This window comes from Orcinus orca, chromosome 3 (genome assembly GCF_937001465.1).
Source record: "Orcinus orca chromosome 3, mOrcOrc1.1, whole genome shotgun sequence".
NCBI classification, from domain to species: domain Eukaryota; kingdom Metazoa; phylum Chordata; class Mammalia; order Artiodactyla; family Delphinidae; genus Orcinus; species Orcinus orca.
This window is the reverse complement of record NC_064561.1, coordinates 6706842-6726655: the sequence shown is the minus strand read 5'-3', so window position 1 is coordinate 6726655 and position 19814 is coordinate 6706842. Positions and strand designations below refer to the sequence as shown.

At 54.6% G+C, this 19814-nt stretch overlaps 1 protein-coding gene across 7 annotated transcripts in view; it reads left to right on the top strand.

Annotated features, from left to right (window-relative positions):
* Positions 1–248: 248 nt before the first annotated feature.
* Positions 249–19814, top strand: part of COL5A3 (collagen type V alpha 3 chain) — a 40268-nt gene continuing 20702 nt past the window's right edge. For 3 of the 7 annotated variants that reach the window (XR_007476768.1, XM_033401040.2, XM_033401037.2), the window contains exons 1-31: positions 250–476; positions 4335–4496; positions 4588–4777; positions 4853–5009; positions 5707–5811; positions 6372–6524; positions 8097–8210; positions 8315–8461; positions 9680–9727; positions 9800–9841; positions 10161–10223; positions 10666–10740; positions 10840–10923; positions 11064–11120; positions 11219–11272; positions 11423–11476; positions 12370–12423; positions 12736–12789; positions 12975–13028; positions 13390–13434; positions 13542–13595; positions 13778–13822; positions 13973–14026; positions 14170–14214; positions 15180–15233; positions 15336–15380; positions 15527–15580; positions 17432–17476; positions 17584–17637; positions 17767–17874; positions 18300–18353. Coding sequence is in view for 6 of the 7 variants with exons in the window: in XM_033401040.2 (XP_033256931.1) it covers positions 374–476; positions 4335–4496; positions 4588–4777; positions 4853–5009; positions 5707–5811; positions 6372–6524; positions 8097–8210; positions 8315–8461; positions 9680–9727; positions 9800–9841; positions 10161–10223; positions 10666–10740; positions 10840–10923; positions 11064–11120; positions 11219–11272; positions 11423–11476; positions 12370–12423; positions 12736–12789; positions 12975–13028; positions 13390–13434; positions 13542–13595; positions 13778–13822; positions 13973–14026; positions 14170–14214; positions 15180–15233; positions 15336–15380; positions 15527–15580; positions 17432–17476; positions 17584–17637; positions 17767–17874; positions 18300–18353 (2427 nt within the window). In the remaining variant the exon portion in view is untranslated. Of the gene's footprint in view, positions 477–511; positions 596–3795; positions 3866–3907; positions 4190–4334; positions 4497–4587; positions 4778–4852; positions 5010–5706; positions 5812–6371; positions 6525–8096; positions 8211–8314; positions 8462–9679; positions 9728–9799; positions 9842–10160; positions 10224–10665; positions 10741–10839; positions 10924–11063; positions 11121–11218; positions 11273–11422; positions 11477–12369; positions 12424–12735; positions 12790–12974; positions 13029–13389; positions 13435–13541; positions 13596–13777; positions 13823–13972; positions 14027–14169; positions 14215–15179; positions 15234–15335; positions 15381–15526; positions 15581–17431; positions 17477–17583; positions 17638–17766; positions 17875–18299; positions 18354–19814 lie in introns of those variants that run through there. The other 4 variants (XM_049708555.1, XM_049708553.1, XM_004277338.3 and 1 more) reach the window with 4 other exon arrangements.

Sequence of the window (19814 nt, the reverse complement as noted above, 5' to 3'; positions counted from 1 at the left end):
GAGGCCTGTTAGGAGAAAAGGGTTTGGGCTAAGGCTGGGACCCCGGATTCTAAGGGTGGGTGGGAGTGACCCTCCTCCGACCCTGTGGGGTGAGGCAAGAAGGGCCCAGCTCCCGGCCCACGGCTCCACCCCTAGCTGGGCAATCAGAGCTCAGCACAAACTTTCCCAATTCCACCCACCAGCTGTCAGCTACCCCCCCCCCCCCCTTTCCGCGAGCTCCGCCTGGCCCGGAGCTGGAGCGCAGGGCGAGGCCAGGGCGGGGTCTCGGGCAGTCTCCTGTGGATCCCGAGTGGAGCCGGCCGCCGCGAGAGTGCCCTGAGCCCGTGGAGTCGCCGCGCCCCGCAGCCGCCCAGGCTGGTCCCCCGCCTTGAGTATGGGTCCCGTGGGAATGGGGAGTCGCTGGGCCCTGGGCCAGCCGCGGGCCGGCCTCTGCCTGCTCCTGGTGTCTCTGCAGCTTCTCCCCCGGACGCAGGCCGGTGAGCCGGGAGGGAGAAAATAGGACCCGGAGTGCAGGATCCATCGAGGCCCCCAAAGACGGCGTGGAGTCGGGAGTCGGGGGCGTGCATGGGGGTCGTGCACGTTGCGCGTGGCTACGGTGTGGTGTTGGGGGGCGAGTGTCTGACTCTGGGCGGTTTGTGAGTGTGACAGCTTGGTGGGGGGGGGTCGGGGAAACGTGTGACCCTGTTTCCTGGTGGGTGCGTGGCAATGAATGCAATTTATAGGTATACATGTGTGTAACAATATGCATGCGGCCATTTGGAGTGAAACTGTGCTGGGTGTGGGAGATGACGATGATTGTACACCTGGGTGATGGGATATGGCCTCTGGGCGAGTATGTGATTGAGTTGTGGGTAGGGGAGTGTGTGTCTGTGTGGGGGGCTGATTTTGAGAATAACCGTGTGTGTGTTATGCGTGTGATTGTGTGTCTCTGGGTGACCCTCTGAGGACTGTGGTTGTGGTTTGGGAAGCTAAATACTTGCCCATGAGGATGAATCCCAGGGGGATGGGGGATGGTGAGCGGCGACTAGTAGGGAAGAGGGTTGATCTGGGATTCAGAGTTCCCTTGGCGTCTCCCCAGATAGCTTCACCTTATTCCCCCTCTTTCTCCTCTGCCCCTAATTAGCGCGCGTCCACCTCCTTTCCCCCGCATCTTTGCCCCTTTCCCCCCTCCCCGCACTCCCCTGAGCCGGGATCAGCACCATGGACAGGGCCTCGGGAGGGCCTTGGTGAGGGGCGAGGCGGGGCGGGGCGCGGGGCGGGGCGGGGCGGGGCGGGGTGCGGGGCGCGGGGCAGTGCACGGGCGGGGGCGGGGGTAGTGGAGGTTGCTCCCCCAAGCTGAGAGAGCCTCGGGTGTTTTTTCTGAGGAATTTCTCAGGGGCCCCCCCAGGGGTCCCGGGGGCCACCGGACGGGTGAGTCAGCGCTGACGCACGCCCAGCTGCACGAATCTGGCTGGACGCCGCGCCCCGCCCCCGAGGGTTCTGGGTCGGGGGCGCCCCGGGGTTCGGGAAAGTCGTGGTCCCTCAAGTGGTGATTGAGGGGGACTTCCCTGGTCTGAGATACCCCAGGTCAGGCCCTCCCCGTAATCCCTCCCTAAGGTGAACTCAGGACCCCAACACACCCACCCCCACTTTCTCACTTTCTCCTTTTCTCCGCAGTCCAGAGAGGTGTGTGTTTACGCGGATAATCCCAAAGTGGCCGATGCCCCACTCCCACGGTCACACATCCACACAGTCGTGCGATCTCAGGCGTGCACTCAGAATAGAAGGCCGCTGGGACACGAAGAACGTTAAACACCTGGGGCCCACGCCAAGGCAGCCCCATCCGCCACCCGCCCCACGGTCACAGCTTTTGTCACCCACCTACACTTTCAAACTCTCACGCACGCTTCCACTGGCATCCATACAACGTAGTCGATGTTCTCAACCAGTCACCCACTCGCTGACTTGGCCACACTCTCACACATAACCACACTCCTCCATCTGGAGTCTGAGCTATTACTATCACAGACTCCCGTGCACCACCTGCAGGACCTCGAGCTCACTGCCAGGACCCCAGGACAAGTCAAAGGACTGCACCTAATCCCTCCATCATAGGCCAAACACCCACAGACATCGACACGCCGCAAAGCACACGCTCAGCCAGTCCCTGGTCCGTACAGAGTCACACACGTGCTCGCACAGTCTCATGCATGTACGCAATTGCGCATGTACCTATTTGCACAGACACTCACACCTAGGCTCTCCTACTCATCTGAGAGGGTCCCAGCCATGTCCCAGCCCGGTCCCTGCCTGCCTTCTTCCACATCCTAGACCCCCATCTAGCCTCTCCCTGGGGTCCTGACCAGCACAGGGGAGAATCTGTGGGGGAAGGGCAAGCCAGTTACTTGACAGACTGCCGCCCCCTGGCCCTGCAGGCAGGACTCAATGCCTCTTGTGTGTCTCCTTGTCACAAAGCCAGCCATGGAAAGAAAGGGCAGTTGGTTTCTGAAAGGTCATTACAGAAGGAACACAGATTGAAGCAGGAGACATTTGGGTTTGATGCTGGGAAAGCCTTTTAAAATGTTAACGAGCAGTTGGTCAAGGAGAGACCCCCTTCCCAGTGCACAGAAAGTGGAGTCTGGGTGAAAGGAGAGCCTGGGAGAGCCACACTGGGGGGAATCACGGACCTCAGCCCTCCCCTGGGCCCCCGCCCGGAGAGGGGGCAGCTGGGATGATCATTCCACGGGAGAATGACCCTTGTGGTCAGCAGAGCCTGGGAGCCCAGATTTTAGCCCCAGGGGGCTGTAACCCAAATACCTCTTAATAACAACCCAGCCACAGAACAGGCAATTAGAGATGGGGCCGGTGGAGGCAGCAGGGTTAGGGGAGAGAGAGAGAGAGAGATGGAGGGAGTAATCCACACACAGAGATATATAGAGGCACAGAGATAGAGGTATGCAGAGAGAAACAGATGTGAGACCGAGGGAAATACCAATAGGCAGAGACAGAGAGCTAGAGAGTGAGGGAGAGCTGGGAAGTAAGAGAGGGAGGGAGGGAGAAAGACTGATTCAGAGTTGGACACAGAAAGTGGGACAGAGAGAAGGCAGGGAGGGGGAGAGTAGAAAAAGAGAGCAGAACAAGGTTGGGGGCAAGAGAGAGCTGAGGTTGGAACAGGGCTCTGGAGAGTCTGAAGACTGAGGCGTCTGACCAGGAGGAGCTGGGATGGGGGGCGCCATCCAAACCCCTGTCTCCCCCAAGTCTGGCCCCCTACCCTGGATCCCAATGGTGAGATCAGTAGAGCCGCCCCTGGGGTGAGGTCATGGCAGAATCCGGCTCCTGCCAAGAGGCTGGGTCAGGGGGTCAGTGGGACAGTCTGCTGTGGGGAGGGGAGATCAGGCAGGAGTTTGGGGCTCAGGGGAAGACCCCGCCCACCCTTGCCCAAGCCATGTGGTTCCACTTAGCACTGGCCAGGCTGCACCGGGTGGGGCTGGTAGGATAGCCTGGGTTAGGATCTCACTGGACCAGTCCCTTCCTTTGCTGGGATGAGAGGTAGAGGGTCAGAGGGAGGAGGTCAGGAGGTTATCAGAGAGAGATGATCAGAGGATAAGGTCAGAGGGGGTGATAAAGTGGGGAGGTCCACAGGTCAGATGGAAGAAACTGGGATAGGAAGAGGGAAGAGGTCAGGTGGTAGTCAGAGGTCAGGCAGAGGAAGGTCAGAGGGGGTGGCCAGGAGAAATCAGCGGGGATCAGGGAAAGAATGGTCAGAGGGAGGAGGTCACGAGTGATGAAGGTCAAGGAGGAGGTCAGAGGGAGGAGGTCACTAGTGATGAAGGTCAAGGAGGAGGTCAGAGGGAGGAGGTCATGGGTGATGGTGGTCGAGGAGGAGGTCAGAGGGAGGAGGTCATGAGTGATGAAGGTCGAGGAAGAGGTCAGAGGGAGGGGAGCCCAGGGAAGAGGTGGGGAGAACACACTCAAGGAGCCCCTCCTCTCTAAGCGGGTTTCCCCTGGCAAGGGGGGCTTCAGGCCTGGGAAGCAGCCCCAGGGAGCTGGTGCGGGGGAGTGTGGAGAGGGGGACAGTTTGGCTCTGGGGCTCAGGCCAGGAAGCTTTGATTCATCCCAGAACTAGGTCAGCTTTTTTTTTTTCTCACCGAAAACCAAGGGAAAAAAACAGGAGTCAACAGGCTGATGAGGCTGGAACAGCTGTGGAGTGGTGAGGGGGGTATGCGTCCCAGGCCTGCTCCTTCCCCCTGACCCACAAACATAGCTGGGGGGGGGCTGAGTCCCCCAAACCCGAGCCACTCACGCAGAGTGCTGGGCTTGTTGTAACTGCCCCGCACCCTGGCTTCTTTCCGTAGCAGACCCTGTGGATGTGCTGAAGGCCCTGGGCGTGCGGGGGGGCCAGGCTGGGCTCCCCGAGGGTCCCGGCCTCTGCCCCCAGAGGGTCCCGCAGGGCGACCGGGCATTCAGGGTGGGCAAGGCCAGCACGCTCAGTGTCCCCACGTGGGAGCTCTTTCAAGGTGAGTCAGGGTGAGAGGGGCTGTGGTTCATTGTGGGAGCATGGGTCACAGTTGGGCCATCTGAGCTGCCCCTTTCCTTCTGCCCTCCCAGCCGAGCACTTTCCCGAGAGCTTCTCCGTGCTGATCACTCTGCGTGGCCGGCCAGCCAACCAGTCTGTCCTTCTATCCGTCTACAATGAGGCCGGTGTCCGGCAGCTGGGCCTGGCGTTGGGGCCGGCTCTGGACCTCCTAGGTGACTCCTTCAGCCCCCTCCCCCAGCAGGTCAACCTCACGGACGGCAGGTGAATATGGGGAAGGTGGGAGTCCCAGGAGAGGTGAGATGAGTGCGCGCCCCCACTGAGACTGTCCCCTTGCAGGTGGCGCCGTGTGGCGGTCAGTGTGGATGGTGGGATGGTGACCCTGGTGGCTGACTGTGAACCTCAGCCCCCCGTATTGAGCCAGGGACCTCGATTCATCAGCACGGCTGGACTTACTGTGCTGGGGACCCAGGACCTCGGGGAGGAGACTTTTGAGGTAGCGCTTCAGTGATGGGGGAAACTGAGGCAGGGGGCAGGAGGGAGATTTGTCAGCAGCCTGAATCTGGAGAATAGAATGGAGAAGGGAACTATCCAGCTTCAACTTAGCGCCAGGAAGCTGAGGAAGGGAGCGCCGGGCATCACGGTGCATCTTTGTGGCATGTGCCTGCGAGACTGTAAAGCCATGAATTGATCGTTTGTGATGGTGCCTACTTGGCTTGTGGTGGAAGGATAAGGTTGTGATGTGTGACGGCGCTGCTGGTTGTGATGGTGTGTGATGCCAGCAAGGCATGGAGTCGTGTGGCTCTGGGACAGATGTGTTTTCGATGTGGTGATTGTTATGCGTGTCATGATGGTCCAGGGACCTCATCATCTTGCTTCCCTCCCTATCCCCAGTACCTTGAAGGGCACCTGGCACACAGTAGGTGTCACCATGTGCCGCGAGTGAAGGAACAATTGTGCCTCTGATGGGACAGAGGTTGTGGGGTGTGGCTTGTGGTTGTGGTTTGGTGTCACCCTGATAGAATCTTCCTCCTCTCAGTTTTTTGGGGCAGAGGGATTTCTGGGGCTGTGGTGGGGCTTCCTCCTCCCTATACTTAGCCTGCTTTGGGTGGAAAAACACCAGACCTTGATGCTTGGAACGGGGGTCGGAGTCAGCCTGCAGACCCCTTCCCGGACGCCCACTCTCTCCCCAGGGAGATATTCAGGAGCTGCTGATAAGCTCAGATCCTCAGGCTGCCTTCCGAGCCTGTGAGCAGTACCTTCCTGGCTGTGACGACCTGGATCCTGGAGCCACAGGGGTGAGTAAGGGGCTTGTCCTGAGGTCGCTGGCTGAGTCATCCCTGGCTCCAGGTCTCAGGAATGAATGAATTCTGAGCCCTACCCAGGGGGCTGAGTGACCCCTGCCCTTAAACTGTTCTTAGGCATGAATGACCTTGACTTCAGGTCACATAACTGACCCTTGGCCCCTCATCATATGATTTACCTTGACCCCAGGTCCCAGGGCTGAGTGAGCCCTGGCTTTAAAAGATAGGACCAGGGCTTCCCTGGTGGCGCAGTGGTTGAGAGTCCACCTGCCGATGCAGGGGACACGGGTTCGTGCCCCGGTCCGGGAAGATCCCACATGCCGCGGAGCCATGGCCGCTGAGCCTGCGTGTCCGGAGCCTGTGCTCCGCGACGGGAGAGGCCACAACAGTGAGAGGCCCGCGTACCGCCAAAAATAAATAAATAAATAAAATTTAAAATATAAAATAAAATAAAAGATAGGACCAATGGACCATGTGCCAGCATGACCCCAGGTGATCTGAGCGATGGGGCCTCCTCTCAGGGAATCTGGACCCGACTGGAGTCCTCTTCCCAGGTACCCCAGCGGGAGCCAGAAACCCCTCCCCGTCGGCGGAAGGGGAAGGGAAAAGGGAAGAAAAAAGGGCGAGGTCGTAAGGGGAAGGGCAGGAAGAAGAAGAACAAGGAAGTTTTGGCCCTGAGCCCACCTCCCGTCTCCCTGGAGAACCAGGTAAGGGGTCTGCGGTATCTTCCCTCTGTTCTTTGAGATACCCCTGCTTCTGGCCTCTGATCTCCACCGATCCCTTGGGCCTCATGCAAGGTCTCTGCCTCTTGTCTCCAATAACTGACCTTTGACTTCTCTCAGCTGACCGATCACTTGTCGGGGGGGTCTGGTCCTGTCTTAGGTGCTCTTTCATATCTCCCTCCCAACTTCCAGTTCTGCGGGGGGACTAGAGAGAGGGAGCGCACCCCGTCGGGTACCTTATGATGAGGGGGCTCTTGATGAGGGCTACTGTTTAAGGGGAGCCACTAGCTGGGGTGAACGATGGGTTCGTTAGCTAGTGTGTCATTGTTTGCGGTTGACTGGTTGGGGTCATGGGGGAGGGGTATTCATCGGGGGTCGCTAGCTGGGGGGGACACTGATGGAGGTTGCTGGTTGGGGGGTCATTGTAGAGAGATACTGACTGAGGTTGATGTTCGGGGGTTCCCTAGTTGGAGGTCACTGTTAGAGGTCACTGACGGAGGCCGCTGTTGGTGTTATTGGGGTCTGTAGTTTAGGGTTAATGGTGTGGGGCTCACTGCCAAGGATCACTAGCTGGGCAAGTCCCCAGTGGGGGACCACTGATTAGAAGGCACTAGTGGAATCACCAGCTGGGGTCACTAGCTGGGGAAGTGCCTTTCAGGGGGTCATGGATGAGATGGTTAGTTTGGGAGTCCCTGATGGGTAATTAGTTGGGAAGTCATTGATGGGTCACTGGTCATAGGAATAACTGGTGGGAGGCCAATGATTTGGGTTATTAGTAGGTGTGTATGGGTCATTGGTTAGGTCCCTTAGTGGGGATCACTTGTCACGGGTCATTAATTGGGGGTCGTTAATGGGTCACTGGCTGTAGGAATAATTGGGGGCCATTAGTTGGGGGTCACTGGGTAGGTGTCCCTGTTGTGGGCCACTGGTCAGGGTCCTTGGTTGGAGGGTCCCTGGTTGCACTACCTCTGCTCGCCGCATCAGTGGGGAGAAAAAGGGTTATCACTTCAGCCTAGAACAGAGACACCAGGAGTAGCCTACCCTTTCTCAGCCCCTTCCTTAGCCTTCACCTGGACCCCCATCACCTGCTGTGCGCCCTTAACCCAGTTCCTCTGCAGCTGTCCAGGCCAGGAGGACCTCCCACTCCTTCTCTGACTGTGGCCTGGCTGGCTGACAGACTGCTGAGATCTGCCTTGAGAGAGGACATATGGGATAGGCTTCTGGGAGTCTGGCCCTGAGTGGTGGACATTGACCCTGACCCCTGGGCTTTGGAGCCAGTCCCACTGTGCCTTCCAGGCCTTCCAGACCTGCCAGCCCTGCCCCTCCTCCACACACAAGGGCTCTCCCTGCTGGCTGTCCTTGTCCAGCCAGCACACCTTCGCCTGCACTGGCCAGCCCCCTGCCCCATACCCCTGTGATGTTTTTTTTGGGGAATCCTCCTCTGTCCCCCTCCCTAGACTGGGTGCTCTGGGAGAGAGAGTCTGTCTCCTCCTTCGTCTCCCTTTTGTCTTGATTGTCCTGACCCCAGACCTGGTACCTTCTCTGTCCTTCCTCCAGACCTCCGCTGACATCCCCAAGACAGAGACACCAGCTCCAACTCTGCCTCCAACTCCCACGCCTTTGGTCATCACCACGACTGTGGCCATAGGCAGCAACGTCACCGTCCTAGAGGTTGTGGGAAGTGGACGAGGCTGGAAGGGAAGGTCCTGGGACAGTGGTGGTAGCAGACAATGAAGAGGCCAGGGGTAAACTTTGGTCTGTCCCAATGTCCTCAGGAGAGCTTGGACCCCGACAATGGAACTGAACTGGAGACCATGGAGACTGAGTTAGCCAGAGAAGAAGAAGAAGAAGGTGGTCCCACCATGGGCCCCCACTTCCGGGCAGCAGAACAGTCATGGAGAACTGAGTTGCAGATCTTCCCTGTGCGTCTGGGTGGCTGGGTTAGGTGCAGGGGGAGGGACTCCTACCTGGAGCCACACATAGCTGCCTTCTCTTTTTTGCTTTCTTTTTATCTTGCCTAGAATGCCTTCCCACCACCCCAGTGCAGTTGACAAATATTTATCTACAGATACTACGCTAATGTGACAGGCATTGTGCTAATGAATGGCTCTGTGGGTAGGGTGATTCATCTGGTTTTTAGCCTAAGCACGACAAGAAGCCACTTGAGATGGAATACGATCTGACTTGGGAGTTTTCAAAGCTCTCTCTAGCTGCCGAACAGCAGATGGACTGTAGGGGGAGCCAGAGGGGCAGCAGGGAAACCAGTAGTCTATGCAAAACAGAGTGGTGACCTGGATGAGGGTGGTGGCTGTAGCGGTGGTGGTGGGGATAGAGAAAAGTTGGACAGATTGGGGACGTGCCCCGTTTTGCTCTTGCTGCTGTATGTGGAGAGCAATTCAAAGATGACCGGGTAGACGCACAGTGGTGCCACTGAGTAGGATGGGGAAGCCTGACGGAGGAGCAGGTGGAAAGTGTCAAGGATCTCATTTTGGTTGTGCTCAACGGGCAACCCTTGTCTGATTGTCAATGCAAGTGATGGGTTAGAAAATTCTGGAGTTCAAGGAAGATGGTCTAGCCTGGAGATAAAGACTTGGAACTCATCAGCGGAGAGATGCTATCTTCAGCCAGGAGATGAGATTGCCTAGGAGCTTAAGGCAGACAGAGAAGGTGTCTAGGTTCTAGCTTTGGTGTTGGACAGGGGAGAAGGTGACTAATCCTAACCATCTTACTCTGAGTGCCTGTTATGTGCTAAGCATTGTTTTAGCTTCTTTATCTTCCCGTGGGATGTATACAGTCGGCGTTCACCCACACGCTATGCAGGTGAGGCCATAGGAGTTGAATAAGTTGCCCGACATCACTCAGCTTTTGAGAGGCAGCTCCAGGATGAGGACTCCACAGTATGCCCCAGGGTTCATGTTCCTGACCCTGCTGCAGCGTGGCCAGCTTGAAACTGGAGGATGAGCTGCTCAAAACATACTGGTTGAAGAAAGGACAGCAGAGACAGCTCAGAGGGTGGACTCTGCGCACGCATGCGTGCCTGTGTGTGTGTGTGTGTGTGATGAGTGGGAGGTAAGTTAGCTGAGAGTTCTATGTCTGAGTTCCAGGGCTCACACCTCTTCTCTTTCCATCCCCTGCCCCAGGGCGCTGGGGAGAAGGGAGAAAAAGGAGAACCGGCCGTGATTGAACAGGTGAGGGGCCTGGGGCTGGAGGACGTGGCGGGGTCTGTGCTAGAATGGGGGTCACACTTATTTCTCCCCCAGGGACAGCAGTTTGAAGGACTTCCAGGAGGCCCAGGACCCCAAGTGAGTCATGGCTGCATTCCCCTCTTCTTGGCTTTTACTTCCAGTTGGGGTATTTGATCCTCTGGGCTGGGAAGTTGGGGTGTAATGTTGCCAGATCATTTGAAGACGATTGGATATTTGAGGCTCAAAAGATGAGTAAAAATAGGGGTTGAGATGTAAAGTTGGGGGTTTATATGTGTCAGTATAGTATTGAGGGGCCAGGGGTGGCTCGGTGATGGGGTAGGAAGGTCAGTATGGGGTCAGTGTCAGTGGTGGTTTGGAAGTCAGCCTGGCTCAGACTTTGCATTTGTCATGACCTCTGTTCCTCTGTCCCCAACAGGGGGTGGTTGGCCCCTCAGGTCCTCCTGGCCCGCCAGGATTCCCTGGGGACCCTGGTCTACCGGTAAGAGACTTCCTGTGCGGTGTGAACTCCTGGGAGAGTGAGGTTTCAAGTTGGCAGCATGGCAGCGACTGGAGCTGGCTCTGACCCTTCCGCTTCATCCTCCTCCCCGTCTGGGAATTATCATTCTGTCTCCTCTTCTGTCTCTGGGAGGGGGCGCTCTCCCCTGCCTTTCTCCTTCTGTCTCTATCCCTGAGTGTCTTTCATCTCTGTCTTTCTCCCTATGTCTCTGTGCCCGTTTCCTCTTCTTTCGTCTGTCTGTCTCTTTCTGTTTTTGTCTCTTCCACTTTTATGACTCTTTCTCCTTCCCTCCATTTCTCTTTCTCTCACCGTCTGTCTCTTCTCTCTCTATCTCTCTCCCTGCCTCCATCTTTCTCTGTCTCTCCCTCCTTGCCTCTCCCCATCTCTCTACCTCCATCCCTCTCTGTCTCTGTCCCTCTCTCAGGGCCCCGCTGGCCTCCCAGGAATCCCTGGCGTTGATGGGATCCGGGGTCTACCAGGCACTGTGATCATGATACCGGTAAGAGGGAGAGAGGGTGGCACAGCCTTGGGGAGTAGAATCCTGACCAAGGAGGAGGGCCTCTCCTGGAGGCTTCCCTCACTACTAGTTGCCCCCTAGTTCCAGTTTGCAAGAGGCTCCCTCAAAGGACCCCCAGTCTCCTTCCAGCAGGCCCAGGCTCAGGCAGTCCTGCAACAGGCTCAGGTGAGTGGAGGATAACTGGGAGACTGTCAGGGGGTGATGGGAGGAAACTGAGAGAATGACAGAGATGGGAGATGGTGAATAGTCAGGAGACAGGTGTATATCTAACTTCTGATGATGGCTTTGTTCCCCTGTCTCTTCAGCTCTCTATGAAAGGCCCCCCTGGCCTGGTGGGGCTCACCGGGCGCCCAGGCCCCACGGTGAGTAAGGAGGCTGTGTGGAGTGGGGAGTACATAAGTGGAGATGACTCTAACTCAAACTCCCTCTAAATGCATTACCTTATCTTTCTTCCTCCAAGGGTCTCCCTGGGTATCCAGGTCTAAAAGGAGAGATGGGAGAAATGGGGCCACAGGTGAGATTTGTGGGGGTGGGGACAGGGTTGATGGGAAGGGTCTTCTCACAGGGCTACAGGATAAAGTGCTAGCTGGGGAAAATGGCAAAGTGGCTGGGATTACCCTTGCAATTACTGACATTTTTCTTTCTCCTTTCCTTTCTCTTCTAGGGCCCCCGAGGACTTCAGGGACCTCGTGGACCCCCTGGCAGACAGGGAAAGATGGTGAGTGACTCCTAGGTCCTCAGGTCATCCCTTATCCATCTCCCAACACCCAACAGGAGCCTCAGCTCTGTGCTCCCAGGGTCTGCTGGTGTCATTGGTGGGATAAGAGCACTGAGGACAGAGAATGACAGTACACTGAGGGTGTGATAAAGGAATCTGGCCAAGTCCCCGAGTCTGGGAGGACTTGCAGAGGAATGATGCTTGAACTGAGATCTGAGGTATAACCAGGGAAAAAGGAGAGGAAGGGCATTCCAAGTAGAAAGAACAGCACATGCAAAAGAAAAGACTGGCACATTGGGGGAAATGATGAAGAGGATAATTCCAGATAGGTTTTTTTTTAATTTATTTTTTGGCCGTGTTGTGTTTTTGTTGTTGCGTGCATGCTTTTCTCTAGCTGCGGTGAGCAGGGGCTACTCTTTGTTGCGGTGTGCGGCCTTCTCATTGTAGTGGCTTCTCCTGGTGTGGAGCACAGGTTCTAGGTGTGTGGGCTTCAGTAGCTGCACACACGGGCTCAGTAGTTGTGGCACATGGGCTTAGTTGCTCTGCGGCAGGTGGGATCTTCCCGGACCAGGCACCGAACCCGTGTCCCCTGCATTGGCAGGTGGATTCTTCACCACTGCGCCACCAGGGAAGCCCTCCAGATAGTCTTAAAGTGCCATGAGGAACATACAGCAGGGAAATTAATGGAGACTGAACATGAGTGTTCTTAATTTTTGTGATGATGATAACTTGAGCTAGAGAAAGGGCACTAGGGCTAAAGAATAATGGACGGGTTTGAGATATATTTAAGAGGTTAAATTGGTACATATAGAAGCCCCCAGCATAAGACACTGCATGAGGAAGGTGCTCGATACATGGTAGTAGATATCTTGATGATGTCATCTCCCCCATAGGGCCGCCCTGGAGCAGATGGGGCTCGAGGCCTCCCAGGGGACACAGGACCTAAGGTAGGTGATGGGGCCAGGCCTGGGACTTGGAGGGACTGCCAGGGTAGAGGATTCAAAGCTCAGCTGGCGTTTCTTTCTTTCTTTTTTCTTCCAATTTATTTTAATTCATTTATTTTAAAATATTTATTATTTCTTTATTTATTTTGGCTGTGCCAGGTCTTAGCTGTGGCATGCGAACTCTTAGTTGCGGCATGCATGTGGGATCTAGTTCCCCGACCAGGGATCGAACCCGGGCCCCCCTGCATTGGGAGCATGGAGTCTTTCCCACTGGACCCCCCAGGGAAGTCCCTCAGCTGATGTTTCTTTGTGCAGGGTGATCAGGGCTTTGACGGCTTGCCAGGGCTGCCTGGAGAGAAGGGCCAGAGGGTGAGTGTGTGAGACCCCTTCCGCATATCCAAGCCCCCTCCCAATGTTCATAACACCCTCCCCACCCCCAATATCAGAGCCTCCGTTCCTGGGTCTGAGTCCTCACCCCTAATACCCCATCTCCTTTCCTGGGGGCTGGTCTCCACTTGTTGACTCTGAACTGCCCTCTGTGTTCCCCACTCCAGGGTGACTTTGGTCATGTGGGGCAACCTGGCCCCCCAGGAGAGGATGGTGAGAAGGTAAGTTTGGAAGAGAGTTAGGGGGTGGTTTGGAAGCTAGAAAGCCAGAACAGGAGGAGTAGAGCATTCAGGAACCTGGGGGAGGGGTGAAGGTCTGCACTGGAGAGTCAGGAGACCCCGGTGGGGCTCAAAGAGACAGGCTGAGAGTTGTGGGGTTAGGACTAGAGTTGAGGGGTTAAACCCAGGATTGCAGGTCCAGGATCGGGGTCAGGGGCCTGAATCAAATCACGTATACGCAGTTGGCTGGATCCTGCCACACACTCTGACTCTGAGATTCCCTGGAAGGGGCTGCCAATATGAGAGAAGGTGATTCTCTGAGGGTTATACCTCCCCCTTCCCCAAGTCATATGCTTTCCCACAGGGAGCAGAGGGACCTCCGGGGCCCACCGGCCAGGCTGGGGAGCCGGTGAGTATCAGGGACCCCTGGGCCCCTTGCCTGGCACAGGGGAGGGAGTCAGGACTCCTAGGACCTTAGAGCAGTGATGCTGGAATAACTTTCCTACCTCCTTGCAGGGCCCCCGAGGACTGATTGGTCCTAGAGGCTCCCCTGGCCCCTTGGGACGCCCGGTGAGAATGTCGCTGTCTCTCTACATCCCGTTTGTCTTTTTCTCACCTTTATCTCCTCTGCATGTCCATTTCTGTTGCCTGGATTCTCTGTCCACTCACCTTTTCACCTGTGCCTCTCAGTGTCTCAGACGCAGGCTCCTGTGCCTGGGTCTGCCCTGGTCTCACACCCTCTCCCCCCCCAGGGTGTAGTTGGAAGTGACGGTGCTCCAGGTGCCAAAGGAAATGTGGTATGTGTCCTGATCCCTGATGCGTTCTGACACTCTGACCCTAGGACCACCCATATCCTTGTCCACTCCCATGATCCCCCGTTTCAACTTCCCTGACACCTCAACACCATAATCCCTTCCGGCTTCACAGAACTCTCACTTTCTCCCCAGGGTCCTCCAGGAGAACCAGGCCCCCCAGGACAGCAGGGAAATCCCGGGTCCCAGGTTTGAGCTATCTTTCCTGACAGAGGGGGCGGGGTGTCGTGGCGCTCAGCGGAGGTCATAGACCGCTCCTGGCTTCCCCAGCCTCTGTACTTGCTGCCGCTTTCTCATGCTTTCCTTCTCCCCTTTTTAAAAAATATTTCCAGGGAATCCCCGGCCCCCAGGGACCCATTGGCACTCCTGGGGAGAAGGTGAGTGACAACTCTCCCTCCCTTCCCTCCCCTCCCCCAACATCTTTTCCCTTCAACTCTGCCTGCAGGAAAATCTTCCCACCAGGGCCCCTTTTGTAAGCCCTGGATAATGCAACATTCCCTAAATAAGCTCAGAGTTACCAAATGTCATTGCTGGGGAGGGGTTGATGGCCAGAAACAGAACTGCACCAAGGCTAGATCAGACGGGGATATTGTCAGGAGAGAGGGGAACCCTCAGGAGCCAATCATAGAAAATATTACCAAGGCTCAGGGGCCAGGAAATCCATTTGTCTCGGGTCTTGTGGTGTCATCTTTCTTCCTCTGCACATCTGTTTCCATCTCCCGTGAAAAACAGGCTTCTTTCTATTTCCATCTTAGTCTGTTCTTACCCCAACTTCTGTTTCTACACACCCTTGTGCTGCTCTGTCACTATTTCAGTCCCCAGTTCCTTATGACCTTACAGTTTCTTTATCCAAATCCATCTGGTCATAGTTTCTATGAGGCAAGATATCCCTTACCTCAAAATTTCAGGAGAGAATCTGATTGGCTTATCTGGGCCAAGTGCCCGCCTCTGGACTTGTCAATGGTTTGCAGGACATAGGGGGTCACCTCAGGCCTGCCTAGGCCCACACCCACACCTCTTCAGGTGGAGCTGTGGGTTGGAGGTGCTTCTAAAGGAAGAGGTGTGGCTGGGGAGCCCCCCACCCCAGCATGTCTCTCACACTGTTTTTACATCCCTTGTCTCAGCCCTCCCAGAAGCAGAGGATTTCTGAGGCACGGAGAGGGGAGAGAGCTTGTCCAGGGTCACACAGCAAGTTTGGAAGAGCTGAGGATAGGTTTCCTGGCCAGTAGGATCTGTTTTTTCTCTAACCTTGAGGTAGCTGTATGTCTGAGTAGGGACGTTCCTGGTGGAATGGCCAGGCTCTGAGACCCTCTGTCTCCCCCTACTGTTCATCTTCTTTCAGGGTCCCCCTGGGAACCCAGGAATTCCAGGCCTCCCAGGATCTGATGGCCCTCTGGTGAGAACTAGATTCTGGGAGAAGGAGGAAGGAGAAGTGGGGAGGCTTGGGAATTTGGATGGCATATCAGGTCCCGGACAACTTAGAATGTTTATCTCCTAGGGTCACCCAGGTCATGAGGGCCCAACAGGAGAGAAAGGGGCCCAGGTAAGTGACCTGGAGATGGGCTGATTTGGGGATGAGGGTTGGCAGGCAGGGCCAGGAGTCAGGGGCTATTAATGAGAAGAGAGATGAGGGCACTGGGAACATGAAGGGGGGAGAACAGGATGGCACTCATCCTATGTCCATCTCAGGGTCCAGCAGGGTCGGCAGGCCCTCCGGGCTATCCTGGACCTCGGGGTGTGAAGGTAAGTGATACTTGGGGCCTGCAGATAGAGTTTTTTTTTTTTTCTTTTTGGCCGTGCTGCGCGACTTGTGGGACCTTAGTTCCCCGACCAGGCATCAAACCCAGGCCCTCGGCAGTGCAAGTGCGGAGCCCTAACCACTGGACTGCCAGGGAATTCCCTGCAGATAGGGTTGATCCATCAGCATTGACCTCTGGAAGCCAGCTCTATCAGAAACTTCTGTGTGTGTGATGAGAGGAATCAGTCTTCCAGGCAAGGTGTGGTAGAAGTGACAACATATAGCTACTTTGGAGCTGAAAAGCCAAAGGGTAACGGTACAGCATGGTTGTCACCTTGTAGTCGAGAACAGTTAAACCCATTAGAGGCTGAACCCATTTCACTGGAAGCACACACATCACGTCCAGGTCCAGGTCAGCACACTGTCATCAAACAGAGGGTTGTTTGAAAGCTCAAGCCCAGAGCCATACCATGTGCAAGCCCAGAAATGCTAAGACGAGCTGAGAGCTGTACTGAATAGAGATTCACCGTTGACCCAGCGCAGGGACATTGGAATTCACATCTATATGGTAGCTGAGTCCAGTTACATTGTAGCCAAGTACAGGTATCCATTACCTGTAGTCTAAAAACAGAGTTTGATGGTAGCCAAGAGCTGGCTCCTCCTATTTTTGCATTATAGACAAGCTTAGTTACACTATAACCAAGGAGGTTGTTCTATTGTAGCTGGCCACAAAATCCTGTGGGTGTCCAAACTCAGAGTTGCATTGTAGCCAGGCATGGTTTTCTATATATAGTTGAAGGCTATGTTGTTGTTGAGTCTAGTTACGTGGTAGCCATGGCCAGAGAACAATTGTAGCCAAGCTCAGTTACATTGTGGCCATTGAATTGCCCTGTGGCTAGAGACAGTCATGCTATTGTCAAAACACACGGTTAGGGCTTCCCTGGTGGCGCAGTGGTTGAGAGTCCGCCTGCCGATGCAGGGGACATGGGTTCGCGCCCCGGTCCGGGAGGATCCCACATGCTGTGGAGCGGCTGGGCCCGTGAGCCATGGCCGCTGAGTCTGCGCGTCCGGAGCCTGTGCTCCGCAATGGGAGAGGCCACAACGGGAGAGGCCACAACAGTGAGAGGCCCGCGTACCGCAAAAAAACAAAAAAACAAAAACAAAACCACATAGTTATATTGTATCCAAGTATAATTTTGTTGTAGTCACTGAGTTCGGTTAATATCGTGTCTCCCTGTGGCTGGAAACAGTCATGCTATTGTGAAAGCACAGTTGTATTGTATCCAAGTACAATTTCATTTTAGTGGCTGAGCTCAGTTACACTGTAGCCAAGTGCAGCTTTTCTTATGGCCCAAGCCCAGAATTTGGCTGGAGCAGCATCTGGGCTTGCACTGAGCAGTCTTGCTGTAGCCAAGCACAGACTCCCCTTGTTGCCAGGCACAGAGTTGCATTGTAGCCAGCACAATGGGAAACATTCCTTTGCCTTTAGAATGCAGCCGGGGCCTGGAATGTTCATCCTCTTTCTCCTGCCAGAAGGAACCGTGGACACAGTGTCCCCGGGAGATGGGAATCAATTACTTGGAAATTTGGCCTTCCCTGCACTCCCCCACACAGATGACCTTGGGAGGCTGCCAGTGGGAAGGGGCGGGGGAGAGGCAGCCTCTTGCACACCATACTAGCAGACTTTGGGGAAAGATAATTTCCTCTGGGGCTGACCCTCACCCCCCTTCCTCCAGTCTGACATCCGCTTGGGACTCTCCTGGCTGTTTCAGGGCAGGGGACTGAGTCCAGGGCCGAGTCTGGGGCCCTTCTTAAGTGGGGGGAGGGGGGGACCTGAGAGCTTTTATATTTTTCAGGGTACCTCTGGCAACCGGGGCCTCCAGGGGGAGAAAGGAGAGAAGGTGAGAAGGGAGGGGATTCCTTGAGGGGGGAACCCTAATAATGGGGCTCTGGCCGTGTCCCTTCCCTGAAGCCCTGACATCTGATCTCTGTACTATCTTCCACCCAGGGAGAGGATGGCTTCCCAGGCTTCAAGGGTGATGTAGGGCTTAAAGGCGATTGGGTAAGATGACCTCCAGAGGAGGGGTCTGGTGGATCTGGGGGACTTGGGAAAGAGAGGGAGGGGGCGAACTGGGGCAAAGACAGGAATGACAAAGGGACTGATGTCAGGGCTTCTCCTTTTCTATTCCAGGGGCAACCCGGACCCCCAGGTCCTCGGGGAGAGGATGGTCCTGAAGGGCTGAAGGGGCAGGTGGGACTTGCTGGTGAGGAGGGGCCCCCAGGCTCAGCTGGGGAGAAGGTGAGTGGACCTGGTCACCCCCTCCAGTCTATACCCCAGCTTCTAGCCTGCAGGCAAGGTGTTCCCTGGCCCTTTGCCTTCTGCCCTCTGCTCTTTTATCTCCAACTTCAGGAGGCTCTCAGCTCCTTCCATTCCCCAGCTCAGCATTACAGAGCAATTCCATGCACTTTATCTTATTTTTATCCCCATAACCACCACAGGCAACAGACATTTTTACCCCCATTTTACAGACAAGGAAACTGAGATTTGGAATGGTTGAATGAGTTGCCCAAGGACATACCCCTAGCAGGCAGGGGCCAGGACTTGAACCCATGTTTCCCTGAATCCCCCCCGCAACCCCTGCAACCATGCCCCAGCCTTCCTGCCCCTCCCCCACTTACCTCCAAGTTGCAATCTCTGACCTTTGTCCCATAATCTCTCTGCAGGGCAAGCTTGGGGTGCCGGGTCTCCCAGGTTACCCAGGACGTCCAGGCCCTAAGGTCAGAAGCTAGCAGGAGGGTGGTGGGCAAGGGCAGGGTTCAGAGACTGATTAACATCTGGGGGTCCAGGCTGTGGTCTGAGGGTGTGAGCTGTCCACCCCATGGGGCATTGAAAGTGTAAGATGTGGGCTTTGGCATCAGACAAACTTAGGCTCAAATACCCAGCCTTATCTGCTAAGTGACCTTGAGTAAGTCACACCTGACCTGCTAAATGATCTTGAACAAGTCTATTGAACCCATTTTCTCAGTTACGAAAGGGAGATACCAGTAGTATCTACCTCATCAATTTGATGATGATAAAATTGATGATTTTGGTGATAATAAAACTGTAGGATCCTTCTTATTTGGTATGATTGAGGTTGGTTCAAACAAGTCAGTAAGGAGGAGAATCATAAAAAATACATATTTTACATATCTTGAATTAATTATAACTTAGAATGTACTTATGTAAAACTGTACATTTGGCTGCCAGTGTTTTGATGAATGAGGCTATTGGTAAGACATGTCTTTCTGCCTAAACCACACCCATATTACATCACTGATGATTTATAGTTTTTTGTTACATAAAGTGGAGCAGAAACGCAAAGACACTTGGGAAGAAATCTGAATACAGAATCCTTCTTGAGTTCCACACTTTTGGTATCTCGATCTAGCAGTTATCTTGCCCATGCCTAATTTGACAGTGTTTTTTTTTTAGTGACTTCCCTTTACATTGAGTCTTTTCCATTTAACCTAGATTTTACAGATATCTTCCTTTTCCCTTTCTACATTTCATCAGTTTTTGTAAGGTTTCATTAAGTCACATGACCCCAATAGCAAGGGCAACTGATATAAATAGGTTTGGGATTAACTCAAGGTTTCAAAACTAAGAGCAGAACTCAGCCTGTTGGAACAGAAATTCATGGGAGTTAGAACAAAACGTAGCCAAGACTGATCAGTGTGTCTTGGGCAACAAGCAATGGATACTTTACAGGAGGCCTGATATGTCAGCCTAGTTGAGGTCAGTGTCTTATTCAGCTTGGGTTGCTAGAGTAAAAATACCTTAGACTGGGTGATTTAAACACAGAAATTTGTTCTGGAGGCCAGAAGTCTGAGATCAGAGTGCCAGCATGGTTGGATTCTGGTGAGGGCTTTTCTCCTGGTATGTAGATGAACATTTTCTGTCTTTGTCCTCACATAGGGGAGAGGGAGAAGGAGAGAGAGAGAGAGAAAGAGAGAGAGAGAGAGAGAGAGAGAAAGAGAGAGAGAGAGAGATCTAGTCTCCTCTTCTTCTTATAAAGACACTAATCCCATTCACGAGGGCCCCACCCTCATGACCTACTTACTTCCCAAAGGCCCAACCTCCAAATATTATCACACTAGGGACTGAGGCTTCAGCATATGAATTTTGGGAGGACACAAACATTCAGTCCATAGCACTTACTAATAATCAGCATGAATAACAAAGACAGCTAATATTTC